The sequence below is a fragment of the Melospiza melodia genome, chromosome 19, assembly GCF_035770615.1.
Source record: "Melospiza melodia melodia isolate bMelMel2 chromosome 19, bMelMel2.pri, whole genome shotgun sequence".
NCBI lineage: Eukaryota > Metazoa > Chordata > Aves > Passeriformes > Passerellidae > Melospiza > Melospiza melodia.
Genome location: NC_086212.1, coordinates 1,124,884 through 1,144,290, shown reverse-complemented (window position 1 = coordinate 1,144,290; position 19,407 = coordinate 1,124,884). Strand labels below are relative to the sequence as shown.

Genomic DNA, 19,407 nt, shown 5'->3' with positions numbered 1-19,407 from the left:
CATGTCCCTGTGAAGGGGTCATGCCAGCCCACCCACTCTGCCGGGTGTGACCCCATTCCCTGCAGGCCTCCCACGTGTCCCCACTGCCTGCCCAGGCCCTGCAGGTTCTAGGGGCACTCCTGGGCAGGTGGGGACACAGCTGCCCCATGTGGCTGTTTCCCCTGAGTGCCCACATGGCCAGGAACGCTGAGGAGCCACATGTCACCGGGCACAGCCCCCAGGCCCCACGGAGCCCCCTGTGCCCGAAGATCAGCAGCCCTGACTAACGCTCCCCCCTTATCTCCGCGCATCCCAGGACGCGCCGGCGTGCCCGGCCAGCCCTGCCCTGCCCAGCTTCCCCGGAGCACTGGTAGGAGCCCAGCGGGCAGGGTGGGCACGGGGCAGTGCCAGCCCCGCTTGCATGGCCTGCATGGCTGATGCTGCTTTGAAACCCTGGCACCTGCAGCTCCAGCTCTGCAGCAGCTCCGAAAGCGGCGCTGGAGCGGCGTGAACCTGGTTGTGCCCTAGAGAGGAATGAAGGCAAATAAGCCAGGCCTGGGTGGGGGGAGAAGGGGACCAGCCTGTGCATGTAAATCTCTAGCATCCTTTTAATGCAGAGGTGCCAGGGGCTTCCCTGGCTGTGCCCAGCCAGGTTAGAGGCTTTAAAAACTGATGAATTATTGAAGCACACTCAGCTTCCAATACCTCGCTGGCCATGGCTGCAAATCAAATTTCCAAGGGACTGAACTGACTGCATCAGGAACACCAGCAGGGAAAATGATCTTGGCCTGGTTTCTTTTTCTTTCCCCTGCTCCTTCCCGTTAAGCATTTGAGGTTCAAGAGCTGCAGGCAAGCAGCTGTTCCCTCAGCTGCGGCACCGAGCCCAGCAGGCCGCCCCACAGCCCTGGGCTCCGGGTGCAGGGCTGCCCCGCTCCTTGCCCCCATGTAATGCCTCCGTTTCTCGACAGCCTGCCGCAGGGCTGTGGGCCCAGCCGGGCGGCACGGGCCTGGCCAGCAGCTGGGCAGCGCCACCGCTCGGCCGGGAGGACACGGCCGCCCCGCAGGGCTGCGACCCGCGGGCCCTCAGCCCCGCGCCGACCGACGCAGGCAGCGCCCAGGTAGGGATCTGCTCGGAGCGGGAGCTTCTGCCCAGCTCCTCCTGCTCTGATCCTCCTGGCACCGCTGCCCAGGGGCTCAGCCTGCGCCACCGGACTCGGAGCGGGCAGGGAGCGGCCGACAGCCGCGAGTGGCGTGGCAGGAGGGACACAGGGGACACCAGGGTGTGACAACATCCCCAGTGCTGGGGCAGGCCCTGTGCTCCGTTCACCTCTGGTTCATCTCCAGAGCAGGACCTCGGGCACCCAGTCCCAAAACCATGATGTCTGGTGTCCCCACAAGCTGACAGGGCACAGGTGCTTGGGCTCACCTTGTCCCCAGGTGTCCAATGCCAGCCCCAAAGATCAGGGCTCAGGGCTCAGGGACCTCACGGGAGGATGGGGCCATCGTATCCCAGCCCCTCCTTGGCACAGGAGAGGCGATGGAGAGGTCACCTTTGGAGCCTGTGTGTGTGGGGAATGTCCTTTTGCAAGGCCACATGTCCCCTGTCACACCTGGGGACAGGGTGAGGAACAGCAAGGATCTGCTTTCCCAGTGCCTGGGGGACACAGGGCCCTGCCCTGCTGCAGAGGGCACTGCTGCCAGGCAGAAATGCCCACTGGGTGCCAGAGGTGCAGGGGCACAAGGGAGGGCAGGAATGGGATGGGGACAAACAGGGCAGCTCAGCACCCGAGGGAATTCACCTCTCCTGCCCCATTTGAAAGGTCCTTTGGGGGTATTTTGGGGATTCATCAGCAACTGTTGGGGGTCCATGTGATGTTTCCAGGCCCTGGAAACATCCATAGCCAGATGTTGTAGCTGGTGATTGCCCAGCCCCAGGTCCAGCCCTGTCCCATCAGGATAGGGAACTCTTGGATCAGTCCCTAGGATGACACAGTTCCATCCTCAGAGCACAGTCCCCAAGGAGGGAGGCTGTGCTCCACATCCCCGGTCCCCCTGTCCCCATGAGCCCCTTGGGCAGCTGAGAGTACAAGGAAAGAGGCTGAGGAGCTCCTTGGAGTGGGAGATGGCTCAGGCAGGAGTGAGCAGGAGCTGTGGATCCGCAGACAGCACTGAAGTGAGGCAGTGTGGTGGCTCAGAGGGGACAGTCCCCATTGACCTGATGCATCATCCAGACCAGCCTCCCCAAGCCCACCTACAGCCAGACCACCCCAGAGCTTCCTTAACCCCCAGGAGCCCTGAAAATAATTCATCATCCAGAGGGGGTGGCCTGAGCAGCGCCTGTGCTGAGTGCCTCACGCCAGCCCCACCGAGCTGCTGTGGAGCAGGAGCACAGCCCAGGCCCTTCCCGAGGGTGCCCTGCCAGAGGGACAGCCTGGCTGCAGCTTGCTTCTCGAGGGCATGGCTGAGCCTGTGGGACAGCATGAGGGACAGGGAGCAGCGCTGTGCCCGCAGCAGTGCAGCCTGTGCATGGCCCTGCAGCCCTGCAGCGCTCAGCAGGGCTTCTGTGCTGCATGTCCGTGTGTGCATGGCAGAGCTGGCACTTGTGTGATGGAAACTCTGTTTGCTCCTGCAGTCTCTCCCCCTGCCCTGCCCCGAGAGGAGGGAGCGCTGCAGCTCCTGCCAGAGCCCAGCTGGGCAGCTCCCCTTCCCCTTCCCCCTGCCCCTGCTCTGTCAGGGCTCCAGGGACTGCGGGTGCCCCAGAGGAACCTCCCCCGTGGCCCTTCCCTCATGGCAGGAGAGCAGCACAGGCAGACGGGGCTGCTGAATGGGGACTGTGCAGCACCCGGTGACAGTGCAGGGTGGTGGCAGCACCAGTGACAGTGCAGGGTGGTGGCACGCTCGGTGACAGTGCAGGGTGGTGACACACCTGGTGACAGTGCAGGGTGGTGACACACCTGGTGACAGTGCAGGGTGGTGGCACGCTCGGTGACAGTGCAGTGTGGTGACACACCTGGTGACAGTGCCGTGGTGGCAGCAGAGCCCAGCCCCAGGGGTGGACACATGCCTGGATCCCACACCCCTGCACCACATGGACCACGACTGAGCCCAAGGAAGGACCCACATCCTGCAGCCCCATAAAGTCTCTGCACCTGGGCATCCTCTTGCTCCCCCTCCTTCCACAGCAGCCAAAGCACAACGGGCAGAGCCAAGGCCACACCTGGCAGAGCAGCAGGAAGGGCAGCAGGGCCCCACCAGCTGTGAGGAGCTGCTCTGTGCCCGGCCTGGGTGCCCTCACCCCACTTGGGCATGGCACAGTCTGTGCCCAGAGCCCCGGGTGTCACCTGCCAGGAGCTCTGCTGCCACCGAGGGGCTGCACTGGCCACTGGCAGGTCTGTCCTTGATCACAGCAGCCACTCTGGCTGTCACCCCATGGCAGAGCTGCACACTGCAGGACGGGCTCCTCACATCCTCCTGCACAGAAGCACCCAGAGGACCCCAAACAGCACCCAAAGGACCCCAAACAGCACCCAAAGGACCTGTACTGCTTTGGCAGGGCCCCGAGGACACCTGCTTGTCCCTGCAGGTGTGACACTCAGGAATCACTTGTCCTGCTCTCTGTCCCACGGGAGCTGTGGCACCTGTGGAGATGCTCCAAAGTGGGGCAGTGGATTCAGGGCTGCCCTCCCAAGCACCTTCCTTCCCTTGAGTGCTGAGCTGGGATGCCGAGCACCTTGAGAGCAGCTCTGTGCCCTGCTGCCTTGCCAAGGCACAGAGCAGAGGAGAGGCAGGGAAAGCAGGATTAAGGCAGCTTGGTGAGGGCCAGGCACTGTTGGGATGCCCCAGGGAGGCTGTTCCTGGGAGAGCGAAGGTCCCAGTGGGACAGGCAGTGCTGGGGCTGCACCAGCACAGAGAGAGGCACTGGAACTGCCTTTGTGCCCAGGGAGCCCGAGGCCAGGGGGCAAATGCAGCAGCCATGGCAGAACTGAGCAGCCCCAGCCTGTGCCCTCGAGCAGTGGCAGCAGAGCAGCTGTGGGACCCTGAGGTCTGAGAGCCCCCACTGTCCTGGGCTGGGCTCAGCACCCCTCACTGCCCCACACCATCCAGCACTGGCTCTGCACAGGCTGGATGCCCTCACCAGCCCTTCCTGCCCTCTCCAGCCCTTCCTGCCCCTCACCAGCCCTTCCTGCCCCTCACCAGCCCTTCCTGCCCTCTCCAGCCCTTCCTGCCCCTCACCAGCCCTTCCTGCCCCTCACCAGCCCTTCCTGCCCTCACCAGCCCTTCCTGCCCCTCACCAGCCCTTCCTGCCCTCTCCAGCCCTTCCTGCCCCTCTCCAGCCCTTCCTGCCCTCACCAGCCCCTCCTGCCCCTCTCCAGCCCTTCCTGCCCCTCTCCAGACCTTCCTGCCCCTCACCAGCCCTTCCTGCCCCTCTCCAGCCCTTCCTGCCCTCACCAGCCCCTCCTGCCCCTCTCCAGCCCTTCCTGCCCCTCTCCAGCCCTTCCTGCCCCTCACCAGCCCTTCCTGCCCTCGCCAGCCCTTCCTGCCCCTCTCCAGCCCCTCCTGCCCCTCTCCAGCCCCTCCTGCCCCTCTCCAGCCCATGCTGGCCCAGACCCCACAGGCAGGAGGTGCAGCTCAGCCTGAGGAGAAGGCAGTAAAATGCAGTCTGCAGTCAGAGCTGACACCAAGGTGATCAATATAAAAGTGATTCTCAGGGTCCTTGTCTCCTCTGGAAAGGGTCAGAGCCAGGCATCCCAGTGACCTGTGGGATCCTCCCAGAGGCAGGACTCAGCTGGAGCCAGTGGGTCCCTCCTGGCCTCAAGGCCACCAGTACAGACAGAGGCAGCACTCCCACCCAGCAGGGAAAGGGTTCTCAGCTCCTGCATTTACCAGGACCTGAGATTTGACAGCCACAGCCCCTGTGCTGGACAGTGGTGTGGGCTTGGCCTGGGAGCTGTGGCCACCCTAAAGATGGCAGGAGCAGAGTGGAAAGAGCTGGGAGATTCCACTCCAGCAGCAGTGAGCTCAGGGAGGCCTGGCCAGTGTGTGTGCCTCACGTGGGAGACTGGCTGCACTCGGGTCCCAGCTGGATCCCACACACCTGGATCAGCCCTGCCTCTGTTCCACGCCCCCAGGAACGTGGGTGCTGGGCCATGGGTGCACTCCAGGCAGGGGCCTGTCCCCAGAGCAGCCCCAGGGCTGGTTTGGGGTCTGTTCCAGAGTGGGCACATGGAGAAGGCTGGCAGGACACGGGCTGAGTCCCTTTGGGCAGGATCAAGCCCTCAGCTGTGAGCTGTGCATTGAGCCTGCACCGGGACACAGCCTGCAGACCTGAGCCTCACCTGGAGGTGCTCCAACCCAGCAGCATCGGACACAGCCTCAGCCTGGCCCTGGCTGCCAGGGAAGCCCTGCTGGGAGCAGGGATGGGCACAGGCACTGCAGGGCTGGCTCCTCACAGCTGCAGCACAGCCCTGCATCCCCAGAGCACTGTGAGCTGTGGCTGCTCAGCCCCACGGCTCCCTGGGCAGCAGGGCACGTCCAGCAGCTCCATCCAGCAGAGCCAAGCTGGAATCTCTTGTCAGCACAGGCTGTGCTCAGCACAAGGGCGGGCACTGCTCCCCTTGGCATCCCAGCCGCTGCCCCAGTCTGGGCTGCCCTGGCACTGGGGTGGCATGGGCATGGCTGCAGCCTCACCTCTGGCCTGGCTGCTCCTTGTCCTCGAGGGCAGGACAAAGGCCAGCAGCAATCTAAGTGAGCCACAAAGCCAAGGCTTGCTCCTGAAACCTGGGCTGACCCATTTCTCTCCTGACTTGTCCCACACCACGTGTGGCTCATCCTGGTCTGTCCTGGGCACCTTGGCTCTGCTTCTGGTGCCCTCCACGGGATGGGCAGGGGGATGGTGCCTGCTGTGGCTGCTCAGTGCTTCAGGCCTCCCGTGGCCCCAACAGCTCGCTCCTGGCTAGTGAGGGAACAAGAGACTGTGTCTGCCTTAAATTAATTGTGGAGTTGTTACCTTGCTGGGGTTAGAGTGCTTTTCATGCCCAAGGTGCCTCTCATCTCTCAGCAGAGAGGCCAGCACAAGGTCTGTGTGCCCAAGCTGCTCTAGAGGGACTTGTGAGAGCCTGACTTGGTTTCAGAAAGTAATTTCAGCCACTCAGAGTCACATTCAACTCAAAACCTTAAAGAGCCCATGAAGGCCTGGGCTCTGAGCCCCAAGCCCTGCTCCACAGCAGCACTTTTATGTTGAGTGACATGGTCTGTGTGATGAACAGCCAGCTCCAGCCCTGTCCCAGTGCCCCACACAGCCCAGTGAGACCGTCCCCTCTCCCCCTGTGACGCCTGGCATTGTGCAGCTTGTCCTGGCCGTGTGAGCATGTCTGGGATGGAGGTGTCCAGCGGCAGGGAATGGCTGTGATGTGCTGAAACAGAGGCCACCAAAGCAAGGGCTGCCTGGCATGAACTGCTAAGGGAGGGTTGTGAAGGAATTGTGTTGCTTATTCCCACTACACCACAGCAGAAGCACAACCATGTCCGCAGCTCCCCACGATCCTGCTGGTCCCAGGATGGTGGGCTGTGCCCTCCCTCCCACCTGCTGATGCCGCCCTTCCTCCTGCAGGTGCCCCACGGGGAGTGGAACAGCACGCTGTCCCGGGACAAGGACAGCGAGATCCCGTGCCGGCGCATGCGCAGCGGGAGCTACATCAAAGCCATGGGGGATGATGACAGCGAGGACTCAGAAACCAGCCCCAAACCATCCCCGAAAACTGCAGCTCGGAGGCAGAGTTACCTCAAGGCCACCCAACAGTCCCTGAGTGAGCAGAGCACCACACAAAGGTAACGCTGGGGCTCCTCTGGGAGCTCTGCACAGGCCCTCAGGGCCAGCCCCGGAGCAGCCCTTGGGTTGCAGCACCCCACAGAGTGTGGCACCAGAGCCCAGCAGAGATCCTGCACCCCACAGAGTGAGGCACCAGAGCCCAGCAGGGCTCCTGCACCCCTTAGAGTGAGGCACCAGAGCCCAGCAGAGATCCTGCACCCCACAGAGTGTGGCACCAGAGCCCAGCAGGGCTCCTGCACCCCTTAGAGTGAGGCACCAGAGCCCAGCAGAGATCCTGCACCCCACAGAGTGAGGCACCAGAGCCCAGCAGAGATCCTGCACCCCACAGAGTGTGGCACCAGAGCCCAGCAGGGCTCCTGCACCCCTTAGAGTGAGGCACCAGAGCCCAGCAGAGATCCTGCACCCCACAGAGTGAGGCACCAGAGCCCAGCAGAGATCCTGCACCCCACAGAGTGAGGCACCAGAGCCCAGCAGGGCTCCTGCACCCCACAGAGTGAGGCACCAGAGCCCAGCAGGGCTCCTGCACTCCAGCCCTAACAGAGACACGAGGAGACAGCAGGACAGGAGAAGTTGTGGCACCCCATCCTGGTGATTCCCAGTAGCCCTGGTTAGGAGCTGCTTTAGGTCCCTGTCCCTGTCCCCTCACCTACGGGAGGAGCACTCCTCTGATGGAGCTGTGGGGATTTCCTCTCCAAGCATCCTCTGCTCTGGAGGAATGCAGAGATCCCAACCCCAGGAGGCCCCTTGGCCATGGAAGCTTCTCACCTGGCATGCCTGAAGACACAGCCTGCTGGGACTGTGCCTGGAGCTGCTCTGCTCCACAGGTGTGCAGGTGTTCCAGGTGTTCCACCTCTGGAACAGAAAGGTGGCACACTGGGCTGGAGGATATCCTGAAGGGCTGAGAGGTTTTTGAAGGAGGGAGACCCACAGTGGTTTGAGCCAAAGCCAGGGAAGCAGAGCAGGAGCTTTGCTGGGCCAGAGGCTGGTCCTGCAGGAGGGGCTCTGTGTGAGCTGGGCAGGGATGCTGGGCAGTGTCCTCAGCACCTGCTCCACATCCCGGGACAAGGCACCTGGGGGCTCTCAGTGCTCCGGGTGCTGCAGCTGGGGCAGCTGTGGCTGCATCAGAGGAGCTGTGGGGATGAACTGCTGAGGCTCAGCAGGCAGAGGGAAGTGGGGTGCAGGCAGTGCGGGGGCACCCCACAGAGCATTCACATCAGGACCAGGTGCTGCTTTCTGCTGGAGAGTGGGAGACAGTGGCAAAATCAGTTGTGGGGAGCCCTGGAAATGCCTGTTCTGATCCATCCCTGTTCCGAGCCCTCACGTTTGCCTCATGGGAGCAGGGTGGGGTCCTGGAGTCTCTGGTGGAAAATTCCCACCTAGAGAGGCTGGGGCTCCTTGTGCCCATGCAGCCTGTCCCTCGGGATGTGGCTGCCCTGAGCGCTGGGCTCAGCAGGGCCGGGCCAGGCTGGGGAAGCTCTGGGAGTGCAGCACGTAGGGACAGAGGGATCGGCTGCGAGGGCTCCGAGCACGGCTCGGCCCTACAGGAGCTCTGCGGGGCAGGACCCGGCGGAGCCTGGCCGGGAACAGAGCCGGGAACAGAGCCGGAGCTGGAGCTGGGGATAGAGCCGGGACTAGAGCCAGAACCGGGGATAGAGCTGGGACTAGAGCCAGAACCGGGGATAGAGCTGGGACTAGAGCCAGAACCGGGGATAGAGCCGGGACTAGAGCCAGAACCGGGGATAGAGCTGGGACTAGAGCCGGAACCGGGGATGGAGCTGTGACTAGAGCCAGAACCGGGGATAGAGCTGGGACTAGAGCCAGAACCGGGGATAGAGCCGGGACTAGAGCCAGAACCGGGGATAGAGCTGGGACTAGAGCCGGAACCGGGGATGGAGCTGTGACTAGAGCCAGAACCGGGGATAGAGCTGGGACTAGAGACGGAACTGGGGATAGAGCTGGGACTAGAGCCAGAACCAGGGACAGAGCTGGGACTAGAGCCAGAACTGGGGATAGAGCTGGGACTAGAGCCGGAACCGGGGATAGAGCCGGGACTAGAGCCGGAGCTGGAGCTGGGGATAGAGCCAGGACTAGAGCCGGAACCAGGGACAGAGCCGGGGCTGAGACCAGGGATAGAGCCGGGACTAGAGCCGGAGCTGGGGATAGAGCCAGAACCCCTGTTATATAAAAATATAATAACTCTGAAGGAGACAGAGGTGGGCTTTCGTCTGCTACCCATAAAACTGCCTAGTCCAGAAAGCATCTGGATGCTTTCCAGTATATAGATGTTTTTCCCTCAAAATGTGTCCTCTTTCTCTGATGGATACATTAATCAAATCACATTGTTAATAATGTAAATACATTTAAGGATTAAATACTTTGGCCCTGACTCTTTACCTAAATGTGTGGATTTTACACCAGTAACACTGGTGACTTAGTGTGGGTTCCTCATGATTTATTCCTGTGTTGCACAGATTGCAGTTTGTTTCTGTGACCCCTTCAAGGGTGAAATCCTTCACAGTGGTCATCTGGCTTAGCTCTGTTGCAGTGACTGCAGTCAGAACCATTGACACAGGGGATAGAGCCGGGACTAGAGCTGGAACCAGGGATAGAGCCGGGGCTGAGACCAGGGACAGAGCCGGGGCTGAGCTGGAACTGGGGATAGAGCCGGGACTAGAGCCGGAGCCAGGAATAGAGCTGGGACGGAGCCGGGAGTAGAACTGGGGATGGGGATGGAGATGGGGCCCGGCTGGAGCCGGGAATAGAACCGGGGATGGAGCCAGAACCAGGAATAAAAGCGGGGATGAGGCCGAAGCCAAGCATAGAACCTTGGATGGGGCCGGGGCCCGGCCGGAGCCGGGAATAGAACCGGGGATGGGGATGGGGATGGGGATGGGGATGGGGATGGGGATGGGGATGGGGATGGGGATGGGGATGGGGATGGGGATGGGGATGGGGATGGGGATGGGGATGGGGATGGGGATGGGGATGGGGCCGGGGCCCGGCCGGAGCCGGAGCGGAGCGCGGCCGCCCCCTGGTGCCCGGCCCTCGCCGCCCAGCGCAGCCCCGAGCCCCGGCAGCCGAGGGATCCCGGGCTGGGGCTGGGCCGGGGGGGCCGCAGAGCCAGCCAGAGCCAGGGTAAGGCACAGGGCCGTCCGTCTGCGAGGGTCTCCGCCCCTCCAAGGGCTTCTGTGACTCGGTTTCCCTGCGGGCAGGCAGGGAAGGCCGGAGGGGTGGCACGGAGGGGAAGGCCGGAGGGACCTTGCCCATGCCAGGACGCGGCTGGCTCACAGCCTGAGCTCACGGATAAAAACCTCAGCATGAGGGAAACACGGCAGTCAGCAGAGAGCCCAGGGCTGGGGGTGTTGCACGGCCCGTGGTCCCCAAGACACCCCAAGGGGTGTCTCCTCCATCTCCCCTGGCAGAGGGGACAATGCCCCGCTCCCATCCCACCCCGGGATGGACACCTCAGGGTCCCTGTGGGATGCCCACAGGCTGCACAGGGCCTGCCGTGCCCCCAGCTCTGCTGTCCCCAGGCAGGTGACAATGGGAGCTCTGTACCCACGGCCCTGGCAGACGTGGGGGAGGCGGCCATGAGGGCCTGTGTTGGGATCACAGCCCATTCCAGAGGGAGAGGCCCCACAGCTGCCCTAGGCCACTGTGGCTGGCAATGTCCCCCTCTGTGTGCACCCAGCCTGTGCCCAGGACTCCTTCACACACGGTCTTGTGGTGGAACAGAGCCCCAGGGGAGCCCCATCCTTCCCCATCCCTCCCTGCCCCTATGTGCCTGGGTCTCAGCTGAGGTCTGGCTGGGTCAGGTTCAGTGAGAGCCCTGCTCTCCTCCTGTGCACAGCCTGCTGCTCTGCCCCAGGACGTAGTGGCAGTTTCTCCTAGCAAAGTTGTACTGGAAATAATGACCCCCTGCTCGTGCAGCATTGTCATTCCAGCTAGGTTCCCACTGGACTTCTTCCAGATAATCTATACAAATGTAAATATATGTATCTTGCAGTTGTTTCCAATTGCAAAGTCCACAAAATACAAATTAAAAGTCATTGCTCACCTTGCCTCTCCCCCCTTTTCCAGCAATCCAGGCAGTGCTGTGGCTGGAGGCTGGCACAGATCCCACATGCTCCCTAGGGCTCTGCTGGACTAAGTTGGCATCTGCAGTGCTTTCCTGGGGCAGCAGGACCCGAAATCTTGTCCCTCTCCTTCCACTGCATCCCACAACCCTTTCCCTGTGTGCCATGGCCAGCCAGGGGCCAGCAGGGTGAGGAAGAGCTGCCTTCTCCACAGCCGAGCAGTGGGCACAGTGCCCAGCATCACCTCAGTGCTGCCACGCGTGCCTGTGCCCGTGCCTGGCAGAGGGCCCGTGGGCAGGGGGTCTGGCCGTGGCCAGGGGGGTCTGGCTGTGGGCAGGGGTGTCTGGCTCTGCCCCAACGCTGCCCCTGCCATGGGGACACCCTGACACCCTCTCTCTGCCAGCAGGAGCCTGGACCGCCTGGACTCTGTCGAGATCCTCCTACCTCCGAAGTTCCCCACCTGGGAGGAAGAATACAACCAGATCTCTGACAGTGCCAACGAGTCCAGCTGCATCAACCAGGTGAGGTGCTGGAGTGCTGACCCACGGTGCTGGCACAGGCAGTGAGGGAGGAGGCCAGCTCAGGGGGGAAGGAGCATCTTCTTCCCTCTTCAAAGCAAGGCACTGGCTGTGCTCCACGAGCTGCACAGGCTGTTCCCTGGCAGCTTTACCACTGTCATGGCCAGCTCTTTAATCAGGATTCCTATTAGACCTCCTTCCTGCAGCTTTGCCTCCTCTCACACTGCTGGTGCAGCCAAAACCCCTCTGCCACAGATATGGTAACCCAGAGGGTGCCCCACCGTGCTGGGGGAAGCTCATGGCTGCTCTAGGTGCAGGGTCTCACTGTGTCACCTCCAGAACCATCTACAAGGCTGCTCAACCTTGCTGCAAGCCCCTCATGCCCACTGGGTTGGTCCAGAGCCAGGGCCAACCTCACCTAGTGATGTCCAGCCTGGGATCCTGCAGGGTCACCAGGGACAGTCACCCTGCTCAGCGCAGGACCTCACCCCTTGTGCAGCAGACTGGAGCCAGGAACAAGGAGCCCACAGCTGGGGAGGCTGTCCTGCCAGCCAGCTGGGCATGTCTCTTTTAGATATTCCTGGGCACCATGGCAAAGCCAAGGATGCCTGTGAGATGCTGGTAGAGGGTGGCAAACCCCTTGCCACAAGGTGAGCTCATGCCCCAACCACAACATTTGGGATGCAGTTGATGCAAATGGGTCTGACTTCCCACACTATGGTTGTGGGGTTGCTCTGGAGCTCCCTGGGGCTGGGATTGCTCTGGAGCTGCCTCCCAGGCCAGAGATAACTGGTGCCAGGATGAGCAGAGGTCCCGTGTGCTCATCCCAGCCCTTGCACTGCAGGGCACAATGGCCCCACAGCTTTGCCCAGTGAGCCCTGTCACCCCAGGCCTCTGTCCCACCTGTTCCTGTGTGTCTGCATGGGCAGCACCCCCACACTGCTGTGTGTGTGTGCAGGGGGCCAGAGCAGCAGGAGCCCTGGGGGAGGGGGACAAGGGCATGTCCTGCCTGTGTTCCCATCCAGGCGTGGGGGGCACTGAGCCCCTTGGCTGGAGTCTGCTGCTGTCCCAGAGCGGTCAGAGCCTTGGAGGGGAGCTGGGGGAGCAGGGGCATTGCTGGGCATTCCTGTTGCCTGTGGCCAGTCCTGCCCCTTGTGCAGCAGCAGCAGCAGCAGCAGCAGCAGCAGCAGCAGCAGCAGCAGCAGCCTGTGCTGGGTGTCTCGTGCACAGCGGGGTCAGCACCGCCGTGTCCTCGTCCTTTGCGTGTCAGTCCGTGCTGAATCCCTGCAGGACACCATGGCTCTGTGCTCTGCCCGTGTCCAGAGCTGCTTCCAGGAGCTGAGTGCAGCAGCCCCACAGGGACATCAGGAGGGGTTTGGAGCTGAAGGGTCTGAGCAGCCGTGATGTGCCAGGAGCTGCCCAGGCAGCCAGCCCAGAGCCCGGCTGGTGGCACTGGGGTTGCTGGGGACGCCCCAAATGCCACAGCGCCCGCTCACACAGGGGGCTGCTGCCAACACAGGCACTCTGCCACTGTCCCCTGAAAACCAGAGAGCTCAGCTGCAGCTGGTCAGGATTGAGAGGCCTCCCACAAACTGTGTGTCTGTTGATCCAGAATGGAGCTGGTTCATGGTCAGTGTGTGCTGGTCTCACCCATCCCAGTGCCAGAGGAGTTCCTGCTCTGCCCTCACTCAGTGTGACCTCCACCACCTTCCTTGTGTGTCCAGCCAGACCCCAGTGTCTCACCACATGGAAACACCCCCAGCTCTGACAGACAAGTCCCCTCTGCTCGGTCCCACTCAGCTCCACCTCTGGCAGTCCGGAGATCACCATCTGCATGTCTCAGCACCTCCTGTCACACCAAGGGGGACAGAGCTGGTGACCCCAACACTGCCAAGCCCCACCATGAGCTGTGCCCTGTGCAAGAGGGCCAGGCCCTTTCCCAGAGCCAAGCCTCTTCCCTCAGGCACACTTTGAACCTAGATTCTCCCCGAGAGGGTCATCCAGGGCAGGTGGTGCCAGGCAGAGCCCCGAGAGTGGAGAGGAGGAGGAGGAGGAGGCAGCCGTGCCCCCGGGCAGCGCAGTGTCTGTCAGGGCTCTGTATGCTCAGTGTGTGCCGTGGCTTTGCTCTGCTGGGGAGGCAGAACAGCTTCTGTGTGGCTTCTTCTGGCACAGGGGGACAGCAGTGAGGTGGCCAGGCCAGCCCTGCAGGCTGCAGGACAGTTCTCCCCACACGGAGCACTCGGGCTGCCCACGGCTCTGTGGGCTCTGGGGTGTGGCCAGAGCTGGGGGCTACCCAGAGGTGCCCAGTGCCACCTCATGCAGCTGCCCCTGTGTGCAGAGGGCTGTCCCAGCACGGTGTCCCCAGTGTCCCCTGTGGGTGCACACAGCAGGCTGAATGCTCAGCAGCTTCTCCCGTGGTTGAGGTGTCCTGTGGAGCTTTGCCATGTCTGTGCCACTGTCTGAGGGGCGTGTGGCCTCGCTTGGCATCTTCTGAGCTCTGCAGTTTGTACTGAAGTGTCAGCAGCAGTGGCCCCAGGGGACAGCCCCCTGCTCCCCTTGTGCTCAGTCCCTGTGCAGTCACTGTCTGTGTGAGGGGCTCCCTGTTCTTGGCCTTTAACCTTCTCCAACTCTTTCTTCCAGATCTTTGGACCCCCCTCACTTATCCCTCAGATATTTACCCATGGAGAGCAGGTATTGTCCCGCTGGTGTTTCTCTCATCCTTCCTCATGGAGCTTTCTGGGGCCAGCCTGGACACCCGTGGCAGGGTGTGAGGTGGGCTCTGGGGTCAGCCCATGCCCAGGCCAGTGGCAGGAGAAGGAAAAGAGGAGGAGAAGGAGACAGCACTCCTTAGCCAGGCACTGCAAGGCAGCTGAAGAGCTTGAGTCCTGGGCCCAGCAGGGGCTTAGGGACCCTCAGTTTTAAGAGGAAAGCAGATGAACTTCTTAAGCCAAACTTCATGGAGCTCAGATGCCAGTGCTGGGCAGAAACAATGTCCTTGTGTGCCAGGAGAAAGAAAGGGCCAGGAGAGATGGATGTGGGCAACAGGGCCAGTCTCAGCATCTCTCACCTGTATTTCAGACCAGACTGCTCTGGGCTGGGTCTGGTTTGACCTGGCTGAGCCTCTCCCAAGACCGAGATTCCCCAGCAGCTGCCAGGGGACAGCAAGGCAGGGCTGTGGGCAGGAGGGAGAAGGGGAGGGCAGGGGGAGAGCCAAGCCCTCTCCTGGCCCTCACCAGGGATGGGGCTGGGGCAAGTGTGGGGGCTGTTCCCCAGCCCACAGCTCTCCCCTGCTGTCTCCCCACGTTCCCTCCTGAGGAGCAAACATGCCCTGGTGGGCTACACTGCAGCTGTGCTGGGACAGGGCCCTGGTAGTTTGCACAGGGATTTTGGCCACGGATGCTCTCAGCAGCAGGACTGGGGGTGTTTCAGGCACTGTGCTGGTAAGTGTCCCCTGCTCCACAAGCTGGGACCCTCTCCCCTCCAGGGAGGGGCCCTCTTCCCTCTCTCAGCAGAGAGCCCAGCAGCACTGACCACTGACCGCTGACCACTGGACCTGCCGTGAGCGGGACCTGCAGGAGCGGCCGGAGGGCGAGGAGCAGGACGGACGGGCGGACGGACGGGAGGGGAGGGGAGGGGAGGGGAAGGGAAGGGAAAGGAAGGGCGGCCGCAGGCAGGGGCTGACCGGGCTGCCGTGTCCCCGTGCAGGCACCCGAGCCGGAGCTGGGGGAGCAGTACGAGCCCGTCTGCGACTCCACCTACAGCGAGGCCGAGTCGGCGGCCGCGGAGGTGCTGGACCTGCCCCTGCCCAGCTATTTCCGATCCCGGAGCCACAGCTACCTCCGCGCCATCCAGGCGGGCTGCTCCCAGGAGGACGACACGGGCTCCGTGCGCTCCATCTCCCCGCCGCCCACGGGCAGCCTCAGCGGCAGCAGGACCCTGCCCACCAACAGCAGTGAGTGCCGCGCCGTGCGGGGACGGGGACACGCCTGGCACTGCCTGGGGCATGCGAGGCGCTGGGCTCGGCTGCCTGCACCCCTAGCCGTAGCTGAGCGTGACTTCTGGGGCGTGTTGGGCTTGCTGAGGATGGGCAGCAGCTGGATGTGGGTGCTGGAATAGCAGACGGGCTCTGGGTGCTGTGTCAAAGGAGGTGTGACCGGCAGGTCAAGAGAGGACATTCCTCCTGCTCTACTCTGCTCTCATGAGACCACTCCTGCAGAGCTGACTCCAGCTCTGGGGCCCTCAACACAAGGAAGATGTGGAGCAACTCCAGAGGATACCATGGAGATGATGCTCCAAGGGCTGGAGCCCCTCTGATACCATGGAGATGATGCTCCAAGGGCTGGAGCCCCTCTGATACCATGGAGATGATGCTACAAGGGCTGGAGCCCCTCTGATACCATGGAGATGATGCTACAAGGGCTGGAGCCCCTCTGCTCTGGAGATAGGCTGAGAGAGTTTGGAATGATCAGCCTGGACAAGAGAAGGCCCCAGGAAGATCTTAGAGGTTAGGGAGGTGCTTGCACAGGGTGCCCAGAGCAGCTGTGGCTGCCCCATCCCCAGAAGGGTCTGAGGCTGGACAAGGCTGATCCAAGGTTGGACAGGGCTTGGATCACCCTGGTCTAGTGGAAGGTGTTCCTGCCCAGGACAGGGGTGGGACTGGATGAGCTTTAAGCTCCTTTCAACCCCAACCATTCTGTGACTCTGTGATGACACACAGAGAGAAACCAACATCCCTGGCTGTGGAGTACAAACAGATCTTGCACTGAGTTTTAAGGCACCAACAAGCCCCAGAGCCCAGCATCCCTGTGCTGAGCCATGGCAGCATTTCCATGAGGCTCCAAGTCACTTGATTTGCTTTACTTTGCATCAATTTCTCCAAGGCAGCCTGTGCCCTTCCCAGCTCTGGCCAGCCCCAGTGCTCCAGATGGGGCTCAGGTGTAGCACAAGGTGTGAGGAGCTGAGGTCCCATCCTGGGGGTAATTTTGGGAACTGGTTAGCAAAGGTGATGCCTTGGTGTTCCTCAACATGGTGGTGCCTGTTCATGGTGCAAGGCAGATGGCAGAACAAGCAGGAGGAATGCAGAACCTCCCTAGGGCTGTCTGTGGAGGCAGCACATCCCATCCCATCCCACCCCATCCCATCCCATCCCATCCCATCCCATCCCATCCCATCCCATCCCATCCCACCCCATCCCATCCCATGGGTCCCCAGCAGGATGGGGCCTCTCAGCACCAGCCCTGGCACCAAGGGGAGTTCAGAGCAGCCTCAGCTCATCTACTGTGGGCAAAGCTGACACAGCCCTGGAATGGGATGTGGTGGGATGGGATGGGATGGGATGGGATGGGATGGGATGGGATGGGATGGGATGGGATGGGATGGGATGGGATGGGATGGGCTGGGCTGTCAGTGGCAGACAGCACATCCCAGCTCTGGGTAGAGTGGGGAATGGGGAGGAGGCACTGCAGCCTTCCTGCCTGGCTGCAGGCCTTCCTCCCCAGGGACATGGAACATCTCCCTTCAGTGGTGTGAGCTGCAGAGCCATCCCAGTCAAGGTCCCCAGGACGAGGCAGGAACTGGAGGACATCCCTGGGAGGGATGGGCTGTTTGCTCGGCCCTGTCCCTCCTTCCTGCCACCCTCTCTGCTCTGCTGTGTCCCACTGCTCTCACCTGGCTGCCCCTGTCCCCCAGCCCTGTCCTTGCTCTCAATGCTGCCACAGGTCCAGGCTGGCACTGGGCAGCAGCAGCAGGGACAGCACAGAGGGGGCTTCCAGAATGCCTGGGTGCCACCTCTTTCTGACATGACCCAGCACAGTTCTGCTGCTTCCCAGAGCATCCCCCAGCCCTTCACATTGGCTGCTGAGCCTTGGGGAGAGAAAGGGTTTTGGTGGAGGATTGAGGAGCAGAGAGGAGCATCTGTGGTTGTGCATGCACAGGATGTGGGAGGCAGGAGACACATCTGGACAGCACTCACACCTCTAATCAGCCATCTGGGCTCAGTTCCCTTGCAAATCATGGAATTATTTTGATTGGAAAAGCCCTTTAGGATCATTGAGTCCAACTGTTAACCCTGCACTGCCAAGGCCACCACAAACCCATGTCCCCAAGTGCCACATCCACAAGATTTTTGAACACTTCCATAGATGTGTTCCATCACTGCCCTGGGCAGCTGTGCCAGTGCCTGAGCACCCTTTCCATGAAGAGCTTTCCCTAATACCCAACCTAAACCTCCCCTGGTGCATCTTGAGGGCGTTTCCTCTCGTCCTGCCGCTTGTTACTTGGGAGAGGAGCCTGATCCCCACGTGGCTGCACCCTCCTCTCAGCGAGTTGTAGAGAGTGAGGTCCCCCCTGAGCCTCCTTTATTGCAGGGTGAGCCCCTCAGCTTCCTCAGCTGCTCCTGGGGCTCCAGCCCCTTCCCCAGCTCCGTTTCCTTCCCTGGATACATTCCAGCCCCTCAGTGTCTTTCTTGTCACCAGCGCCCAAATGGACACAGCACATGAGGTGTCTCACCAGTGCCCAGCACAAGGGACAGTCACAGGGGACAGCCACCCCATGGCTGGTACAGGCCAGGTGTCATTGGCCTCTTGCCCACCTGGGCACGCCTGGCTCATGTTCAGCTGCTGCCAGCCAGTACCCCCAGGGCCTTTCCTGTGCACCCCTGAGGCTCTGAGTGGCTGGTGGTGCCTCCCAACAGCAGGTGGCAGCTTGGTGGCATCAGCCTGGGCACACGGGGAGGGGTGGTGGGTGCACTGTCACCTGCAGCTGTAATGGTCACTCGTGGCCTCTGCTCCACACAGGGCTCTGGGATGACACCATTAAGAGCCCTGAGCCAGACACATCCCAGGACACCTTCCTTCATCCAGCATCTGTGCAGCAGCCCAGAGCACTGGGCACCACCCCGCTTTCGTCTGTGCAGGGACACATCCTAAAGCGGCCCCAGCAGCAGCTCTGGGGCCAACACAGGCTCCTTGTTCCTTAAGGGTCGTGTGGGGGCTGGATGCTGAAGCAGGGGGATTTGGGCACCGTCTGAGGCAGGAGGAGGGGCAGCAAGCTGCACGGGGGTGTGTGGGGAGCACGGGGGAGAGCTGACAGCTGTCACACCCCTGCCACGCCGGTTCCTCCCACTGATGCCTGTGTCACCGGCACATTACAAGGCAATTAGCTCCCGTTTGACAGCCAGCGAGACAGATGATGAGCTGCCCTTGATCAGCCTTAAACAAAGCTTTGTGCCTCGCACAGCCGGAGACTCAAAAGCCCCAGTGGAACCCATTCCTCTAATTGCCAGGCGTGCAGTGACAGCCGCGCCCCTCCCAGCACCACAAAGGGCTCCCCAGCCCCGGCTCCTGCTTATTAGAGGCAGCTCTGGGAATTACTTGTTTAATAGACTGCTTGCAATGCAGAGCAGAGTATTTGATGTCCAGGGGAAACAGGAAAGCAGAGGTGAACAAGGAAATACAGCAGGGAAAGCTCACACCAAGCCAGTCCTCCTTGTGCTATCTGGTAACACCACCCTTGCCCAGAGCATCCTGCCCTGGCATTCAGCAGCCTGCTCCCAAAAAGCTCAGGTGTCCAGCTCCTTATCCTGTGTCCAGATCTCCTGCAGGGAGGCCAGGGCTGCACACACCTTGTGCCCTCCATGTACCAGAACTTTTCCAAGCCCAGGCTGGGCAGGAGAGCACTGCCTGGGAGAGATACTCCCAAAGGTCAGGACAGAACAACTGCCCTCTGTCTCCCACCTGCTTCCTGTCTTCTTTTTATTGCTTTTGTTTCCCTGTTTGTGACTAAATTAGAGAGCTGGCTTCAGGGCCCATGGTTGTGCTGGGGGAAGGCACACAGTCCCCTGGCACTGATGCTCGTGCAGGGGCTGCAGGGCTGTGCTTAGGAGGAAGGACAAACTGCCTGCCCCCTCCAAGGGCTGGCTCACTGTGGGATGAGTTTCCACGGCTCCTGGGAAAGTCGTGTATCTTCCTCCTCCTCCTCCTCCTCCTCCTCCTCGGTGTGCCGTGAT

At 61.8% G+C, this 19,407-nt stretch overlaps 1 protein-coding gene across 4 annotated transcripts in view; it reads left to right on the top strand.

Annotated features, from left to right (window-relative positions):
- The window catches only part of DLGAP4 (DLG associated protein 4), a 161,842-nt gene that overhangs the window by 99,727 nt on the left and 42,708 nt on the right, over positions 1-19,407 (top strand). The window contains exons 5-9 of one of the 4 annotated variants that reach the window (XM_063172098.1): positions 296-349; positions 6,590-6,807; positions 11,291-11,405; positions 14,043-14,093; positions 15,108-15,354. In XM_063172098.1, coding sequence (XP_063028168.1) covers positions 296-349; positions 6,590-6,807; positions 11,291-11,405; positions 14,043-14,093; positions 15,108-15,354 — 685 coding nt within the window. The remainder of the gene's footprint in view (positions 1-295; positions 350-6,589; positions 6,808-11,290; positions 11,406-14,042; positions 14,094-15,107; positions 15,355-19,407) is intronic. The other 3 variants (XM_063172100.1, XM_063172099.1, XM_063172101.1) reach the window with 3 other exon arrangements.